The sequence below is a fragment of the Haliaeetus albicilla genome, chromosome 1 (assembly GCF_947461875.1).
Source record: "Haliaeetus albicilla chromosome 1, bHalAlb1.1, whole genome shotgun sequence".
NCBI lineage: Eukaryota > Metazoa > Chordata > Aves > Accipitriformes > Accipitridae > Haliaeetus > Haliaeetus albicilla.
In genome coordinates this window covers 33,219,114-33,239,595 of record NC_091483.1, presented here as the reverse complement: position 1 = coordinate 33,239,595, position 20,482 = coordinate 33,219,114, and the positions used below count along the sequence as shown (strand labels likewise).

At 37.3% G+C, this 20,482-nt stretch overlaps 1 protein-coding gene across 3 annotated transcripts in view; it reads left to right on the top strand.

Moving 5' to 3' along the window:
* CCSER1 (coiled-coil serine rich protein 1) overlaps nucleotides 1–20,482 on the top strand; it is a 723,849-nt gene that overhangs the window by 597,959 nt on the left and 105,408 nt on the right. Inside the window, exon 10 of one of the 3 annotated variants that reach the window (XM_069784615.1) lies at nucleotides 20,131–20,178. The exons of the other annotated variants lie outside the window; for them this stretch is intronic. Within the exon in view, the coding sequence (XP_069640716.1) occupies nucleotides 20,131–20,139 (9 nt within the window). The 3' untranslated portion in view covers nucleotides 20,140–20,178. Of the gene's footprint in view, nucleotides 1–20,130; nucleotides 20,179–20,482 lie in introns of those variants that run through there. 3 annotated transcript variants of the gene reach the window in all.

The window sequence follows — 20,482 nt, the reverse complement described above, 5'->3', positions numbered from 1 at the left end:
CATAGTCAGAGCCCAGGGGTGAGCTGTTTCCCTTTGAGGCTTCTGTCTTCCTGAACCTGGAGGACTGTGTCTGACTAATGAAGGAGTGGGAGTTCAGCCCTCTACAATTATAAAGCAATGATAATTTTGTATTATCTAACTTACAGAATGGTGTAGCCTTTTGGATGAAGCTTTTCATTACATTTTAACAAATTTACTATAGGTGGTGGTAATGTTAAGGGATAAAAACATTTCACTACAAAATGAAACAAAAGATTTGGGGATGAGGTACTGTAGTATAATGAACAATGAGAAACAAACAAAAAACTTCTTATGTCTTTTAAATTAATTTAAAGTCTTGTACCTTATCAAACAAAAGAAAGATAATGCTCCAATATTTTTATAATAATTAGAAGCCTTTTGAATTTTCACAGTAATTGGAGGGAGCTAGAACCAGGTTTCTTAGAGCTAGCACAAGGAAACACAGAAGTTTTCTTTTGCTGAAGTCAGTCCTGAGACACAGTCAAGACAGAGGAAAGGCCAGGACGTTAAACTGACCAACTACCTGATGCCAGGAGAGGCGCGTGAACTAGTTTCTGGTCCCCACAACACACAGTGCTCTCTGAGATGGTACCGGAGCCAGTGCTTGTGTCTCCTGACACGAGGAGGTTTCAGAGTGGTGCTGCTGCCCTCCCTGCTTCCTCTGGGGAGATTAGGAACACTGCCATTTCTTTTACTTCATAGTCATCAAACACTAAGGGCACCAAAAGCCCAAGTAAGCATTGACCACATGAACTTGGTCTTGCCCCCCCCCCCCCCCCCCAATACGTGGAGCGATGTGTTTGGAATCACCTGGTTTTTTTAAGACCAGAATAAAAATCACTTCTGAATACAGTGGGTTTGTTCCTCATAGCAGTGTGGTTGAGAGATTTTGTCTTCTGTTATTTGTTCTGTGATTAATTAGTCCCTAGGAATAGTTTCATGATTTTTGGTCCTGATACTTTCCATGGAAGCAACTCTCTATAAATCCATTCCTTTATTCATTTATTTGTTTAAGATAAAATCATGGGCTTGGAAGTACCAAACCTTAGTGTACTGACAGTATCTTTCCATTAAAAAAAGACATTGCCAGCACTCCAGTCAAATTCTGAATATGAATATTCTCTACTGTAGAGTATATATTTCATTTTTTCAAACTGAATATTTAAGCCATGAAACAGTAGCACAAGCTATGCAGACAAGTTCACATATAAAATCACATTTGTTGGAGTTTAAGTACCAAATCTAGCAAATACTTCAGAGTCCAGCTGTGGCTGCTGGTTGATGTACAGGTGCTCTGAAGCCTTGCAGAAATACTAACAACATGGCTTTTTGAAGCCTGGAAGTTGAGAACTTTTATGTAAGGATTTGATTGCAAAACCATGTAATGGCTTCATCATAAATGCAGAAAGTAATGTGATAAAATAATGATTATATTTGCAAACCAATAATTTTCAGTGACAGCATTTATTTGTTCTGTTAAAATCCATTATTTTCAGGATGGGTGTAATAAATTTCTTACAAAATATCGAAAATACTAATTAGTTATGGTAATCAATTACTATAAAACTTATCTGATTACATAGAAGTAGCTACTGTAATGAGTTTTGCAGCTTGAAATATAAATAATCCTTCATATCAGGGTGAAAAAAGCCCACAAAGATAACCTTTTTTGCTTACATAGCCTTAAAAGAGGATTATGGAGATATAATATATTCTGGTACACAAAAGTCAGGACTGTGAAAGCATTCTGTATAGATATATTTCTTCATGGCTTGACTACTTTCTGTGAGGGATTTAATGACCTTTTGTTATGTGGATCCCTGTAGTTTTATCACACTAATTTTATTTTTTTTATTCCTGCTTTTGTGCAAATAGTTGTAGGCTCCCTACTAACTATCAACTGAAAATATCTAAGTTGCACCCACCATATCAAATTTCCAGAGTAGCATTTTCTTTCCCTGCTTGTGTGGATGCAGCGCCATGCAGGCACGTGCTCAGGCACGAGCAGGTGTACACATTAACTCCCAGCACATTGCACCTCTCTTAGAGGTAGATCACACCAGTTAGTTCCTGGCTGTAGTCAGCAAATGTTTGCGCTATAGATTACAGATAATTGAACTTATAATTGATCTTTCTTAATGTTATCATACTGCAATTCCTTCTATGTTTTTGAGAGTATATACCTGTCTTGAACAACGCGGTGGGAGAACATAAAGTAGACACCACTATGCTGTATGCTACATTGACCGAATTCAAACAAACCCACTGCTGAAAAGTCTGATACAGTTGTATTATCTCAGACACGCAATGGAGTGTGTTTTGTAAGTATATCTGTTCAATGGAGGTCTTAATTTTCCCCTATCATTTTTAAAAAAACCCTAAGGTAACCACAGGACAGAGAAGGGGAGCTGATCATAGTCATATTCATGCTGTTCCCACACATATTACCAGTGTATGGCTTCTTCATTACAGGTCAGCAAAAAAGATAACCTATATCTGTGTCGCAGTTTAACCCCAGCCAGCAACTAAGCACCACGCAGCTGCTCACTCACTGCCTCCCCCCCCCAGTGGGATGGGGGAAGAAAATCGGGAAAAGAAGTAAAACTCATGGGTTGAGATAAGAACGGTTTAATAGAATATAAAAAGAAGAAACTAATAATAATGATAACACTAATAAAGTGACAGCAGTAATGATAAAAGGATTGGAATATACAAATGATGCACAGTGCAATTGCTCACCACCAGCCGATCGATGCCCAGTTAATCCCCGAGTGGCGATCCCCCTGCGCCCACTCCCCCCAGTTTATATACTGGACATGACATCACATGGTACGGAATACCCCTTTGGCCACTTTGGATCAGCTGCCCTAGCTTGTGTCCCCTCCCAACTTCTTGTGCCCCTCCAGCCTTCTTGCTGGCTGGGCATGAGAAGCTGAAAAATCCTTGACTTTAGACTAAACATTACTTAGCAACAACTGAAAACATCAGTGTTATCAACATTCTTCTCATACTGAACTCAAAACAGCACCATACCAGCTACTAAGAAGACAATTAACTATCCCAGCTGAAACCAGGACAATCTGGTATAGCTCTCTTAAATGTAGAAGTGGGCATTTTTATTCTTTCTTCTCTCTGGTGTCACAGAGCAATCTGGTATTTCAAATAGGCTTGAGGGTAGGAAAATGTCAGTAATTACAGTTCTGAGAGCCTATCATATAAGTGAGGTGCAGAAACAGGGAGAGAAAATAATTCCTGAAGCTTACTCTTCTGAGGCTTCTCTTCATACAACTTGTAAAATCTGACAATTATTTCACGTTTCAATATTTCCATCCTTGTTTTTACTAGCAATGGATAATGCTTAAAAAAAATACAGTTAAAGACTTAATACTTAAAGACGCTTAAAAGAAACTCTGTTCAAGCATGGTTAGCATTTAGGTTTGGTTCCAGAAGTTCCCCTCTGTTTTCCTGATAGAATTTGGCCTCTATAAGCATTTGGCAGCTAATAAGAAGCTCCATATACATAAATAATATTTTGTTTGTATGGTTCATTTTTGCAGTGTTTTAAATAGGAGAGGCAGCATTATATATCAGTGAGTTTTGGTAAAAAAAGCAACAACAACAGCAAAAAGATCAATGCATGGTTTAAAATGGAAACCACCACTGTAGAGTGTTTAGGACAGCTTTCAGAGACACACCAAAAGGTTACCTACCAGTTGTCGTGGTGGGTCATTGCTCTTACTGTGAAGATATTCACAGCAGCTTGATGTGCTGATATCTGATTTTATTTTACTGATGCTCCAGTTGCTTGAATGATCTAGTACTCCTTAAGTCCCCATTATCCACCTGATTGCTTCTTTCATTTCTGCCAGCTCCTTTACAGTATTATGAGGCATAACCATTTCGGAGCAGAAGATTTTTCGGATGTTCTGTAGATCATGGTATAGTGAAGCAATGCCTTTACTCACAAACGTTTTATATATGCTAATTTTCTGTGTCTTGGAGAGGAAAGTGAAAACTTATCCACCAAGCTATTGACTGGCACATGGTGGTCCTGTCCAGATATTTTCTTAGGTCCTAGGAGTAATTATTTCTGTGTTTCCTAGTGGTTTGTATTAAACCAGAGGGAGCCGAGACAATATAGCATTTGAAAAAAGTCAAGCAAGGCTATAGGGATGCGTACATGAACTACTACTGCTTTTGGTCTACTCTACTTTTGGAAGACAGTATTTGTTTTATAAGGGAAAAACTGTATCCCAAGTATGTTTGAGCTTACTGAGATGCACTACTACATTAACTCTGACATTTGTTGGGTTGGGTTATGCTGCTAAAATGCAAAGATGTGTTATAGCAATGAAGCACCAAAAACAGCCCACAGAAGTTAATGATGCTTTAGATAGTCTATCCTTTTACTCAGCTAATCCTCTGTTCTGCTTTTTCTGCCACCTTTTTAATTATGAGGCCAATGAAAACAGGGGAGTCTTTTTTCATCACCAACTTTATGAGAGAGATAAAAGACCAAGACAGAAATATTTTGTTGGTCAAGGTTGCTTTCAGAGTTGTTAGCATTCCACAGAAAAGCAGAGATTAAAGTATGTGGCACAGCCTTGTAGTGTGATATCTTGAATCAGACTCATGGTCTCACCCATTTTTTTGTACTGAACATTGCTTACTTGCATTGGCAGCATTCCATACGGCTAATACATAAGCCAATTCACAGATCTTTCTTCCTCTATTACTTTTTCTTTGCTAGGAATAATGTGCCTGCACAGCCTTAGCACTTGGCACTATTCTGTTTCTCTTTCAATCCTAGAGAAGAAAAACAAGCTGAAATCACAATTAAATATTAATAGCATAGAATACTGGGGATGCTAAAATGATGCATTAGTTTTATCTTGGAAAATTGAGATATTTATTCACTAGTCACAACTTTATGAATCAATTGTTTAATGGGAAATTAATCTAATTTTTTTATTTGGAAAAGTAATTGTTTGACATTCTTGTCTCTTGATTAAAATCCAGCTCTTCTAAGTCCGAAAGAAAGTACAAGAGAAACTTGAATTCTCTCACAGGAGCAACTAGCTGCTCTAAAAGCAACTATGTCATTTGTATGTGTATGCTTAGTCATGTATAGGGAAAAGGCAGAGTATTTTCACATATGCACCCAACAGTAGAACCTAATTATATTGAAGAATAGAATTGAATGAAGAGTTCACTCAGGCTACATAAAAAAAGCTTTCAATTCTTTGGCTAAAATACACACACAGAAAATTGATTGTATCGAGGATCCTGTTTACAGTGTTGGTGCGAGAGCCTGATGGTATTTAAAGTCATGGATTCACTTAGCAGTGAGTATTCCTCAGCTTAGCCCCTGAATACAACTCGACCTGATTGTTAAAAGGGATTTGAGGACCTCTTTTCTCCAATTCTGGGCTGCTTTCTGCAGTGATTTTTCTAAATAAGAGCATATGAATGTCAGCTTGCCCTGTGTTATCTCCAATAGTGGTAAGGCTCTATGATAGTGCCTTCCCCTATACTTTCCCACAGCCCAGGTATTTTCAGCTCCAATTCATATATGCTTCCAACTGTGTTGTAACCCTCAATGGAATATTTTTTCCATATCGATCCTGTTCATTTCAAAGGCAGTGAGCAAAGTAATCCCTACAGTGAGGACAGATAATGGCTTGCCAGGATGCTTCACAGCACAAAGGGACTCTGTGCATGACCAGTTGCTGAAGGTATGACTTAATTAACAACTACAGATTGCATTAAATTAACTTTGTATCTATTACCAATGAGCATAGCTATAGTTGATATTTGATCAGATTTTAAGTATCTTAATAAGGGAATTTGTGACCTTGTGTTTTCTTTGATCCTGGTGCTGTTCCTTGGTGTTATGAAGTCAGGACCTTTCTTTCTTCTTTTTCTTTCTTTTTTTTTTTTTTCCTCTTTGCTTCCATACACGCGTCCATCACTCTTTACAGGCACCTAAGGGCTATGCAAAAATAGCCTTCTAGTCAGAGGTTTCATCACATCATCCATAAATAGTCAATCCTCATGTCACATTTTCTCCTACTTGCTGTAGCCTTCAGGCTCCCTTGATCTGGCTTATGTTATCACTGAGTTGGGTTAAACACGTTACAAGATCAGCTTTCTTCAGTCCCTTGCCTACCAGCTATTTGTCTGAGTGGCTTTGAGGCTTCCCACTGATTGTGCAGAGCATATTTGTGACTTGCAATGTGCTGCATGAAGATCTCCTTTTGTTTGTTCATTTGATTATCCTAAGTGGCTAGCTCATTCCTAGTAACTTTTTCCATGTCCTGTCATAATATCTTTTCCAGGATGAAGTACCCTTGTTTATTCGCTTGTTTCTCGTTTCCATGTTTTGATAGTCCATGTTACCCTTCTTTGGATTGTCTCCATTTCTTAAAATTTCCAGTGTATTTTTTGTTTTTGTTTTCTTGAGCACTGCTGAGCATTGAACTGAAATTCCATAGAACCACAGATCATAATCCAGAGATGATCTCACTCTGGCCACTTCATGCCCATCCACTCAGCCTTGTAGTGTTCTGCAATTCTTAAGTCAGCCTTTGCCCTCCGTATCCTGAATAACATGTTACCATCAGCAAACTGTCAGCTAGCCGACTCGTCTCAAGCAGAAAACATTTATTCTGATGTGCACCAATTCTAGACTTTCCGCTATTTCTAATCATTTCCCTAGTACAGATGTCAACATCTGTGGGTCCCCAGATCTGTCACATTTTTTTCCCCATTGAAACCACATTTATCTTTGTTCAGTCCTTAGATGCCAAGGGTGTTTTAAGCATGATATTATATGCTGCAAATAGTAATTCAGCTATTTAATCCCTGAGGTCCTTTAGGATCCTTAGGCAGACACCATCTGACCTCTGCTGTTTCCCCCCCTTCCTCTGCATAATATGTTCTTCCATGTCCATCTTTTTCTTAATTTTATGCTCCAACCTACTGGACTACTTGTCTATTCGAGGTTTTGTTGTTGTTGTTTTGGGGCATTGTGTGTCTGTGTTTTTTTCCAAACAGAAAGCCTGTTTCTGCTGAGTCACATGTCTTTACTGAATAGTTGTAGTGTTGCCTGTTTCCTCCCCCTCCTTACTCCAGTAAAATGGGTTATTCCTATTGAAAGGAGTGTCATGGTTAGCTCATGCTGCAGAAGTGTGTACTGCTCATTTGGGAGAAGCAGTGCTGTATTAGTTATTTAAAATACTTCAGAAGTTAAAACTGTCAACAGATTTTATTGATCATACATGATATGAAAATTTTACTGAACATGCTTTTTTATGAGGTTTTGTGTCTTCTAGAGGTCTTTAAAACTGTATGTGATGTATTAGTGTCAGAGATTATAGACTTGATGCTGCAGTTCTGGCTTCCTTGTATATTAGGTTTTGGTAGGTGGTAGGTGTCGCATGAAAGGGTAAAGTAATTTGGCAGAACATAAACTCCCTTCCGTTCCAGCTTATCTTCAGATATCAGAGGGGCTGGGGGCAGCTAAGTTTAGATTCGGAGTGATATCCAGTTTGGCACTATTAGTCCGGTCGTGTTCAACTTATTAACTCTCACGATTACGGATGCACTAATCACTCACTGCACTTCCAGCTTAGTTGCACTCCATGGACTCACACGGCCAGTCCTAGAGAGTTTAGTGCCACCCAATGAGAAACTTACGGCTAGCTTAATGAATAGTGCAGTTTAATAAAGCAACTGGAATACAAGTTCTTATGGATTGCCAGTGATGAATACACTGTCTGCAAAGCACGTGCAAATGATAATACAGTCAACTACAAACACATAAAATTATGAAAGAAAAGAGCTCTAAAGAATTCTAAGTTTCCCAGAGAAGCACTTAACCAAGGGTTTGAATCTTACCCAATAGGCATCCCTATAGTGGGAGGAAGAGACGTTCAGCCTGTCGACTGATCCCAGAAGTCAGCAATGTCCTCCCAACTTGTCTATGATGGTATCTTCCCTCAATAGTCTTCCTCTTTTGGGGTCTTTTTATCCTATTTTTCCTTTTAGGTGGAGCTTGAGTGACTCTACTCATACATACTTTTACTTTGATTGGTATAAAGTTCTCTCACTTTGCTTTTAAAGGTATATACTAGAAAAAATTCAGAACGCATGCTCTGTGGAGGGGTGGTTGCACCTTGGAGGTGGGTAACTTTTGGGATGGAGGTGTGTGTTGGTATTATAATGATATTATAATGAGCAAAGTTCACACAAAGGACAGCATTTTGTCAAAATATGACAGACTGTTGGCCCAGGGTGGCAAATAGGCAGCTTATCAGTACCATAGTACCATGAAGTTCCCATCTCTGCAGTGATTCACAGAGCCTGGCCATGGAGTCTTCACTCCGTGCAGTTTTGCAGGCAATGTTGTCTAGGGAACCACTGTGGAATGGATTCCTTGCATACCAGTTGCATTCCACCCTGAAAGCTTCTTCTATGTTATACCTTTCCTTAATGTGTGAACAATACTGTACCTTTAATAAAAGTTTAATTTCTAAGTCACCTCCAGTAATTATTCCACAGTTGGTATTGAAACTTTTTCCCTAACAGAGAAAATGATGTATTCAAATTGTGTCTTTGCTGGTGCTAAATAAAACAAACTGAACAATGTTTTCACAGTGAAAACAAAGTGTCAAGTCTTTAGCTTTATTTGGATAGCTTTGTTGAGGCTAGAAGGCAATCACAAACATGAAAATACCTAATCTTGGATGTGTTTCTTCTTGATGGTGTTTATTTTTCCCTTAAGTCAGAAAGAAAAGAGTTTTCCTATTTTGAGACCAAAAAAGAGGAGGAGAAATGGCTTTAAACATTTTAAGTATTTCTGACAGTTTTTGAAAAACTGAAAATTTCTGCTGGACTCAAAGCTTATTTACTTCCATGGGAGTTTATCAGTTTATCTCAAAGGATTTAGATTCAGTTTCTCATTACAAGGTTTGAAAGGTTTGCAGACTGAAACAGGTAATAGTACCAACAAGGATAACCAGGAGCTACTCTACAGACTGTATCAATAAATATTTACATTTTAGCTTTATATTTAAAAATAATAACTTTAAAACAGAAAGGATACATTTAGAAGTAGGACTACGTAGATTATATTTTTTATGATATTTTAGACTTCTAATTTAGCTTTTTAGTTACATTGCTGAAGTAAATTTACTAATATGGAGGACTGAATTATCCAAACATCAGAATATTTTCCTGTAATGTGTAATACATTGTAAACACAGTCTAGTCATAATAAATATGTATATGAATTGCTTTTTACTTAACAAAACCCAAATAGCTTCATCTCAACTTGTTTTAAAACTCAAGAAACTTGATGTTAATTTTCAGTCCTATCTCATAAAGGACTATGAAATTATGGCAGGAATAAAATAAATGTATACAGTGTAATTTAAAAGCAAGTAATATAAAGATTTCCTGTAACCTTGATTCTCTTATTATTGCTGTACAAAAAAATTCTCAGAAGCAAGCTAGCGAAACAGATTTAAAAAACCCCAAGTGGTCCAATAGGCTAAAAATATAATTATTGTTATATTTTTTCTTTAATATGTTATTTTAATTATGAAATTAAAATTTACCAGTTGTTTTTATAAAATCTTTTGAAATTTATCTTTTAACAAAATTGAACATTTTGTAGAATGAATTGTGACCTGATAATATGTAGCCCTTTTTGCTGAACTAAACATTCTCTAAGCTTTCAAACCCACATTTAAGCTATTTTTTGACTCAATACATCTTCAACGATAGTTTTATCACAGAGAAATTGTCTCTCTATGCTCGTGTCTAGCCAGCCATTCTTGTCAGAAAGAGCATCTTTGCTAAAGAGCTGCATAAACATTTGGGATACTATTGTTATCAGAGGAATTGTCCATGTGTACATGTTTTTAAAACATACCATTATGCTTGGATTGATAGCCTGGGAAAAGAATTTTGAATACCGTATAATACACAATCTTAGTCAGCTGTCACGACGTGTCAGCCACTTACTTGTTTACCAAAGCAGCATCTGAATGAAAAGTCGGTTCCTGTAGTTACAAATGATAGAGCATCAGGAAAGTACTCTTTTCAAACTAACCTATAAGCTACAGAAACATTATAAGCTGGTGAGTATTCCCTGGATATCTGTTAGAGAAGATGTTAGCAAGGGTTGCGCTACTTACTATTTTTCTAACTTTTGTTTTAACATAGTATTGGGGAAAAAAATAAGTTTGAAAATAATTTCTTTTGCAGTTTCTTCCTATGATTTACATTTCCAATTCTGTCTTTAAAGTGGAGCAACCCCCTTCTTTCTGTTTGCCCTGTAATTTAGTTTGAAAATATTTTCTCCTTTTGAAATGTGAATAAGTTTATGCTGTTGAAATTCCTTGAATCAATAAATGCTGCCATTTAACCATCTCCTCTTTAGAGAGCCAGGGCATGGCCTTGCCACTTTACTGCCATCTTACTGCCCTAGCTCCGTCTGGGAATCGATTGAGCAAATTCTTGGGTCCATTAAATGTGCTTGTGTTTGTTACTCAGTGGAAGGTAATATAAAATGGCACATCTGGCTGACTCAGGGTTGCTGCTGAAGGAGGGAAAGCATCCAATTAACTGGTGATGTTTCTAAACAGAGCTGGACAAATCATTCCCAAAGAAACCCTGAAGTACACAAAGCTAGCCTGAAATGTAGTTCAGCAAAGTTGAAAGGCACACCAATGACCCAGTTTCCAATGAAGACAGGCCACATACACCTGAAATTATACAATGTCATACCTTGGCTCTATTTCAGGTCATGGCAGATGGTGCCAGGACTTTGACTGAAGTTTTCTGGATGTACCTTAGGCAATTCTGGCTAAAAGACAAAACTTTAAAGAATATTTGAAGGCTTCTCAAATTTGGGGAAAATTAACATATGAGTTTTCCAACCTTATCATATCTCAGTACATACATCAGACCCAAAACCAAATCTAGTCCTGTCCCTCCATCCTTTGTCGTTTGAAGATGTTCCTACTAGGCTTTGAACTCTGTGTTTTGAACCCCTCTCCAGTTTTGAGTAAATCTGAATTTTATATCATTTGGGGGTTTTAGGCAAATAGGAAGTAAAACTTGGAGTCAATGACAACTTCTGGGGCTTCATTTCATAAAAGTTGACCACTGAAAACCCTAACAAAAGCCTTGAAATGTGACTAAGCTTTTAGTCTTGTAGTGTTTGGCCATTTTGTGACTTTAGGTGATATGAGGTCGATTAGCACGATTATTTTGTCTCTGACAGTTACAGTGCACATTTGATCGTTTTGCTGCTGGTGGAAATTTTCTTTCTTCAGGTGTCTGTCTGTAGTGTCTATATTACATGCTAACATAGCTTTAAACCAGCTTTCTTACCAAAGTTATTCTTGGTCTAATTTGTTACCTTCTTAGAGTAACAGCTTTGCAGCAGTGTTAAAATGGTGTTTATGGCTGTGGGCTACCGAGCCAAATACCCTGGAATCCATACCCTTTCTAAGAAAAGAAGCTACAACTACAGCTATTTTCTTCGGATTTTCTCCTAAACACTGATACTCTTGGTAGGTCAGCAATGCTCATAGCTGCATTGGCTCTCAGGTGGGATGACAGATATTTGTCCGTCTCATGAAAGAGGAAGGTGAGAAGCATATTTTATCCTTCTACCTACAATAACTTTAAATACCTATCCAGTCCTGTTGTCTCCATAGGAAATTCAAAACTTTGTGCTTGCACAAGTGGAGTTTCATATTGTGAATAGATATCCCTGGGGCTATGATACATGATATAACAAGCAATAGGGGAGGAGAAAAAAGAAGGATAAACAGAAAAAAAGAAAGATAATTAAAAAATTGCCTCCTAACACTGCAAAAACAGTTGATATTTTTCCCTACAAGTGAAAAGCCAGCTCAAGAGAGAAAGTCTGCTTGGGTTAGAAAAACTGGAAAAATGCTCAAAAATAATTATTCCTTCTCATCAAATTGTCGTGACAGGACTGTCATTTCAGAACGTTAGATTGCTTCTTATATGAGTTTTTGCTTGATATAGATGCACAATTTCATTTTTCTCACCAGGAGATAGAGAGATTATTGTTTGATGTATAACTAGTTATATTAAAATCTTGTTTTAAAGAAGGTATGTGAGTAAAAAAAAAGAAAAAGTATGGGAGAGACACTAACTAAAGATTCTACCATAATGTTCTCTCAATTATAGCAGTTCATCTTTTATGCATTCATCACCCTTGGCACTTGATTACATCAAATTTTCATTGGAAATATATAGAGTGGATCCCCACTCACTGTCATTTTTTGTTGACTTTATCGTGGACAGGCTTGAAGAAAGAAGCATGTTTGCAAGTTGCTCTGAAGGTGGTGAAATTCAGAGCTCTTCAGACCTATTCAGCAATTTGGTCATACTATACCTGGTCAAGTGACCAATCTTCTGTGTTAGGAACACTGTTACTCTGTATGCTTTTGTTCTTCTTGTTACAGATGAGCACTTGGTAAATGAAAAGCATCTCCAGTAATTGTGTCAGTCTCATGAAGACCTTACAAGTTGCAGAATGAACTGTAGAAACTGAGCTGGAATTCAGTAGGAACTTAATAGGTGGAGGAATTGTATGGGCTTGGGCATTTGGTTTTCCTGGGTGATATTCTGCCTCCTTGAACAAAGGGATCAGCTGTATGGCAGGGTTACTGTAGATTCTGTAATGTGAGATCCTGCTGGAGCTGTACATCTGTCATGGTTTTAAAATAACACTGATGAGGATGCTCAAAGTGTGCAATATATTCTGTGTATGCCACAGCTCATAAAACTGACAGCATCATCAAGGATGGAAGTGACATGTAGTTCAAACTCTTGGACTGCCAATTTCTGAAACTTTTGTGTTGAAAACTCTTCTGCTTAGCCATGAGGCTGAACAGAAGAATTAGCAAGATGGTACAAATCACAGTGTACATATTGCCATAATTCTTGGATGATTTTCACTAGGAAATCTAGAAGTAAAAACCTGAATACCTTTCAAAGTGTTTACATGTGCATTTTTGCAAATCTATGCTACCTATTAGTCAGTGACATTGATTATTTTCTTGTAAGGAAATCCTAGTTAACCTTCAAAAGACTTTGCAAACCCAGATTGCTTTTTCTCAAGCCCAGACTTGGAAGATGAATTCTAAGAGTGTGTGTGTTTGTGTGTGTATCTCAGTAAAAAAGCAAATGTGCCCAATATGGCCTTCTAGGTCAGTAAAATAACTGAGCTAATAACAGGGCATGCTGTTGTACATAAAACCGTGCAGTCTGACAGATTTAACTAATTGTCATGTTCTGACCTCCTCCATAGAGGACATGGGTGTACACATGTAAATTGAAATGTCATAACAATTATGGAATTATTTAAAATATACATGCATGACACTTCCATGTTTTGCCAATAAGGCTGTCTTATTTTTCTTTCTGATGTTATTGTTCTTTTTTTTTAATAAAGAATGTAGAACTATAAGTGGTCTAAACCCATCCTCATTACATATGATTAATGCAAGATTGACAACCAGTACAAAAAAACCCTGACAAATTTTCATAACTTAAAACATAACTAGGATTTTGTGCTATAGCAAGGATGAATAAAGCTGGGAAGGGAAAAGCTTTCCAGAAGGAATTACATAAAGTAAGTGACATGTTCAAAGAAAGATTGATTATTTTTTTTCTTTGTCTGATCAGTATCCTCAGAGAGAAACGTGAGACACATTTTATTTCTGAGCAATATCTTTTTATTTACATCCGCTCAACTCATTAGCACAGTAAAAAAACAAGATCTTGTACTACAGCTGATGAAATAATTGCTGCAAGCTGAATGTTTAGACACATTGTACAAGTTAAATGTACAGGATTCACCCATTAGGATCCCTTGTGTCCCCAATTTGTCATTCACTCCCAATTAGGAATTTTCTGTGGAGCAAACAAACAAAAATCCCTCAAGGACCAGTTCTTCAAGGTGTTGACTGTATTGAGATGGCGAACATCCCTTGCTTCAACTGAAGTAATCTCTCAGAATTTCATGTGTTTGTTCAGGCTGATGTGCTGGAGTCTTCTATACCCATGATAATCATTGAGGCATTTTGATATTTTTCCATTATTGTTCTTCTTCTCACCACCACAATTTTTTTTTTTTTTTTTTCAATATATTTGCATTACATGAGATCATTTTTCTATGGCACAGAGTTGGTTTCTTTTCACACATTTACACATAATTCATAACGGTCAACAAGCTCTAATGGGCTTTTGGAGTCCATTAAAAAAGTTCATGTTTCTCATAAGTAGGTCTGCGGGATGCCCACACCAGTGTGGAAGCTGGAAGAGGGCTATTCTCCTGCAGCTTTCTCTTTCTCCCCTGAGTAGCTTAGTATAAGCTGCAAGCATGTTATAAACTGTAGCAGTCTGCAATAGCTCCTAATTGATGCTACTCTAGCTTAGGGTAATCAGGGTACTTTAACTGCACCTTTCATGATTTTCAGAAGCTTTTATTTCTGAAAATTTTGAAGTGGTTTCAAAGAATTTGCTATATTTAACACAGATGAGGGTCTAGCCACACTGCAAAACCCTGAGCTTCAGCAAAAAAATGGTATTCAGCATCCCTTGCAATGCAAGGAGTACTTGGCATATACTGGGCTCCATATGGAATCCTACTCGCAATTTTCTTAGCCCTTTCTTTTTCAGTCAGTCTTATTTTTGATGGTATAAGATCTTTGTTTCTTTGAAATTATAACAGTAACAGTTTTGGATGAACCAGTGATAGGTATGGTGCTACATATTGGGGTTGGTGGAAGATGAAATATTAGCTACCATTTTTCAATTATGCTGCTGTTGAGTTTAGGTTTTATATGGTGAGAAGCAATACAATATTTCAAGAGGAAAGTATGTACTGGCGTTAAGTGGGTGGAGGGGTTAATTCTGATGAAATGAAATCCTTATAAAAGTCTGTGTAAAACTAATTCATCCTCTTGAATAGCTGTTGTGGTTTACCAATGAATTTAGGTAGCAGCCTTGAGGTTTCAAGAGGAAATGAAGGTAATTTTGTTCTTTGCCCAGAACAACTCCAGCATAATGTGAATCGCTATCCTGATAAAGCAGCTAAGCAAACTTTAAGTTTCAGATACGGTTTTAACACAACGACGTCCGTAGACTCTGTGGCTTCAAACAGGGCCTTGTAGATGAAGTCAGATGCAGGTGCTTGCCGAAACAGTGTGTAAAGGACAATGTTTGCCGCCTTCTCTTCCCATTTGCTGAAGGTACCTGGCACCCAGCTCTTGTGCTACAGGACAGTTGGATTGTTGTTGTGTTCTGCTGAGGACATGACTGTGCATAGCTGAAGGGTATCTTGTGCATGAATCTCTGATGCCCAAAGTACTCCTACTTTTATGCAAAAATGAAATTTAAAGGAGGACCTTAGTGAGTTTAGAAAGGAGGATATTTCCAGTCAGCAAAATGACTGGAGATAAATGGATTGATTAATTAAAATCAGTATGTCTACTCATGGAGTAAAGTACTTGAGCATGATATGTATGAGGAGTTATTGTGCCGGACTGTTTGATCCCTGGCTTTGAGAATTAAATGTAAAAGTCTCATTCTCAGTCTCAAGGTTGAATACAAATCCTTATGAGCCTGCCCCTGTTAAATTTTGTCCTGTCACTTTCCCCAGGCATTCAAAATGTTCAGTGAGGCCAAACTCACAAATCCCTTGCCTTAACCTCCTGTTTCTCTGCTGTCACTACATGTGGAGTTAAGCCCCATGAAAATTTGCTAATGTGAATCCTTTCCCAGTCTTCCCATAAATCTCTCTCTTCCAGTGCCATAGAAAATTTGTTGACAAAAGATTAAATGCACAGTACTTGCATGCTGGTTAACCATCATAGGAATAATTAATTGTAACTATTCCCTTTCATGCCAAAAGAGTTACCATACATGCTCCATTGGAGAGATAATATGAATTGTTTTACCAAATGTTAGATATTTATTTAGGGCTATATCTTTAATTTGGAGGTTTGTTATAAAGTATCAGGAAATCTATTTATATCAAGGAAGTATTTATAAACATTCATTTTGCAACAATTCTTATGGAAAGTTTCCAAGTGGTTATTATTTTTCTTCCCCAATAAGAGACATAACCAAGACAAATGTGAACCATTCAAATTAAGACATACCAAGAAACATAGTATTGATGATATTCATGAAGGAAATTGCATGAAAAAATAAGGAAAAGAACAAATTGTCTTTCAAACAGGAAACAAGACATATCTTTCTGAGACAACCACTTTTTATAGTTTCATCTGGGAAAAGTAGTTTACAGTATAGGGCAGTAGTAACAAGGATTCTGAATTAACTCATAGGCAAATGGGTGGGAATCAATGTATGTGTCACATGTGGAAGAACAGAGTTTACCCAGCAGAAATTAGTGAAAGAAATTGCCACTTGATGCACGGAACACAGAGCATTGCTGACTCATAGAGCTGAAAGGGTGTCACACACACACACAAAAAAACCTCAGAGAAATCAGTCTCATACTGTTTTCAGTTGCTTTTGGCCAATCAGGTGGGGAAAGGTTGCCCTCAGTTTCTCTCTGGAGCAGCTGATCCTGCTGCAGGGTGGCTCTCCCCCAATCCTCTGCTTTTCTTTTTTTTTTTTCTTCTTTTCTTTTCCTCCTTAGAGTTTTGTACCTTTCATGTTAGCATTTGCCTTTTAAATCTTACAGCCACTAACTATGCCCACATCAGCAGTGAGAACAGTTTGTCCCAAGACTGTGTAGGACTGTGGGGAAAGGAAAAAATGCCTTCCAGGTGTTCCTCCAGACTACCAAAACCAGTGATTAAGTGGCATAACTTCTCTATAAGTGAAATTCAACAGCAGACGAAAAGATGTGCCAGCCCCTCTAGAGTATTGATATATCCCTGTGGAAACATGAGATAGGTCCCCGTGCAAAGGATGGGGAGGAGTAGGGGGCTTAATGGACACTTCTCTAAATTATTTTCCGGTCTCATCTTTTTATTGAAATTGTAATAAAATGTAAGGTTGAAACCAAAGCCTAGGAATGTGATGTGCATTTAAATGGTGGTGGATTTGCCTGTGGTTGCATCATCAGTCCAGGATGAAGCCCAACTGTACAGGTAGACAAGTGAACTGTGACAGAGCTTTGGGTGGCTTCAGTGGGACCACTGCACTCAGCACCTTGCTGAATTTGAATCTTGGTTCTGGTGTTGGTTTGCATTTAGGATTATTTTTATTCATGATATGGGATTGCTCCTGTTATCAGTCTTCAGCAGACTTTTTGAAAAGAATTTTTAGTTTCAGCTATAGGCAACTTGGTTAAACACCATTTGTTTAGGGTTTTTCCTTCAGTCCTTAGTGGTATCCAATTAGTAGTAGAAGACATTTAACTTCTGTCAGTGAACGATGGCTTTACTGACCTACCATCAAAATTTTAGCAGAATCTCTATTTGAAACTACTCCCAAGTTTCCCAGTTTTAATGAAAATATTAGGAAGAGGTGGGATAACATGGTAACTTTTCTGCCTGTGTCAGTAGATCCAACAGCTGTTTCATCCTGGTGCCTTGAACTTTGTGCGTTATTACAATGGCTTTCACTTCTTTGATTTATATGCGACTTTAGAACACAACTTTTTGCATGAATGGAGGTTTTAGTTCTGTGTTTTATTTTTAGATGTATTTTCTTGGTAATTGAAAGCTGTGATGGGGCACTAAGGAGAACGGTACCATAAAAGAATCAACTTGCAGTGATCCCAACATTTCACTTGTTTGAACCATCAGCTGGCTGCACGATATGTAGCAATTTTGCTTTGAAACATGGGACTTCAGTCTATAATTATTGCTGATTTAGAAAGTAATTTAAATTAATTTTAAAATAGTCTTAATGATTTTTCAGATAAATCAGCTGAATGACAGGAAAAATGAATGCTATTTTTCATCGTTACATGGTTCCTTTAGTTGTATTTGGTTTCTCAGTTTTATTCATTTGTTATGTTTTTCAAATTACACTAGTAATATATATGTACCAAAACCCCTACATAGCACTTAAATTATCATTTCCTTTAAAAAAAAAAAAAAAATTAAAAGTGCATAAGGTAGGTACAAACTCAGTAAATAGAATTGTGTAATTGTTTATAATGAATTTATTGTTGGTTTGTTTGTCAGCTTAAAGGACCCATGTCCTAAGTTTTACATTTATTTCCAAATTGTCATGGTTAGGTAGTGTTCAGAAAATGAACATGATCTGTGTGCACATAAAATATAGAATATATACAATGTAAATAGTATACACATACTGTAGCATGTGATATTAACAGAGGGCATACAGATAATATTGGTAAACAAAGGAGTACCAATTCAACAAATTTTCATTTTTTGCACATGTACTAGCAATTTTTTATTATATTTAGGGTAGTATTTTCTTCTCTAAGAAATCTTTATGGTCAGAATGAGAGATTATTCAAAAGATTCAAAGAACCAGCTATCCAAGTAATATTAACATCTTTAATTTCTCATGAACCTGTATTCTACCAAAAAAACCCCAACATAATAGGAACCCAGTCCTTATAGCTGCATTTCTAGTGGTGAATCCAGAAATGCAGTGCCTCAGCTTCTTTCATATTGAGCATTGTCTATGCGTAAGAGGGCATTGCAGTTAAATATGCAACCCCTTCCTCCTCCCATGGTCAGTAATCTGGCTATTCACCCTTAAAGAAAGAAAGAAGACAAAAAGATACAATAAATAGCAAGAGCAGATCCATATAGTATAATTGTTTTTATATCTCGTTCTATGAATGGCTTTCAGCAGTGATTACATCTTGGCAACTGAGTCCACTCCTTAAGTGGACCAAAGTATCGGAAAATTTGTAAATCTGATTTTAGTGTAACAGCGGTAATTAAAATACTATATATAAACGACAGATTAAAATTGGTGGTTTACTGTAGTCTGAGGTTATCTGCAGTTTTATTTTTCTGGCTGTGCATCACTTGAAAGTCTGAATGTGGGAGTTGTGAACTGTCTTGCTACTGCTTAATGTTGCCCTAGCTTTGTTGCCAACAGTGCTTAAATAGGTCCCCTCCCTTTGCTGCCCCCCCCATCCCTACGCCCCCGAACCACAGCAGATGCCTTCCCTTCAGTTACACTGTGGCCTTTTTCAAGGAGAGGGAGCCTAAGCACATTGGTGAAGGAAGAACAAGAAAGAAACAACAGGAACCTCCTAAGCGGTGTTTCAGCTGAATAATACTTTATGGGGAACCAAATTCACATAAGGCCAAATAACGCCTGGACTGGGCTTTCTGAAAGCAGATGGATCACACCACTCTTGTTTAGCTCTCTTCAGGTACCACACTGACCCAGAGAGTCAGAGCTCAGTGTGATCTGTGCTTCACTTACCTCTCCATTTGTTTGTTCCTTGCAAAATAGAGGGACTGATACTGTAAAACAAAAGATATAGTCAGGGGGTGAAGTTTTAGTGGAGGTGGGTTTTTTGTCGTTTTTATATATATATATATATATATATATGCACACACACACCATGTCTCCTCCTTTGGAATTCTAAGATAAATTTTAAATGGCTCTTCTCATGTCAACTTCACCACGATTTTTCTCCAGTGATTGCAAAAATGTTAAACATCTCACTCCACTTGTTCATAACCTAATGTAATGTGTAAGGTCAAGATCCTCAACAACAAAAACCCAATTACAGTCTGGTGACAGTGGTGGGACTCATTTCCACAGTCTGTAATACTCTAATAATGGAGGGTAATATCAACTGCAATGTTATACCCACAGAAGACCAGTCTGTCTTTACTGTAGTTACAAGCAGAAAGTAACCAAATGTCAGGGTGAGGTCTGTAAAGATAATTGGTTTAGTGTAGAGGTCTCAGAACTGAGCTGCAGGGGACATCTAATTCTTCAGTATGTCCATTAAGTTTTCTAGTTGTTCATCTTTGTTATATGTGTTTTAACATCACACTCATTCCTTCTCTCTTTTTTTTTTCTTTCTTTTTCCTTCCATCCATCCATTGTCGTGTATTGTGTTCTTGATTACAGTCTGTGTAATCGTTACCACCATGTGAAGGCAATTCCCCACATCACCAGGTACGATGTCACATGTCTCTGGAAACATGTATGTGTGTTTTCAAATGTTTTCAGTGTTCTGCATTATCATAGTAAATTTCTTTTACATTAACCTCTTTTCTTCCTCTCTTCCTTTCCCATTGGATATGAACTAACATTTCTGCAGGAAAGTGATTTTTAAAATTAATTTCTTTTTTCTAAAAAAAATTTAATCTAATGCTCTGGAACAAGGAGGTACTGTCTTTCTTATGGGCTAGAAAGCAGTACTGTTCAGGTTTTTGATTGTTCATAGGTCATGGCCTGGACCCTGTAATCTTTTTAGTGG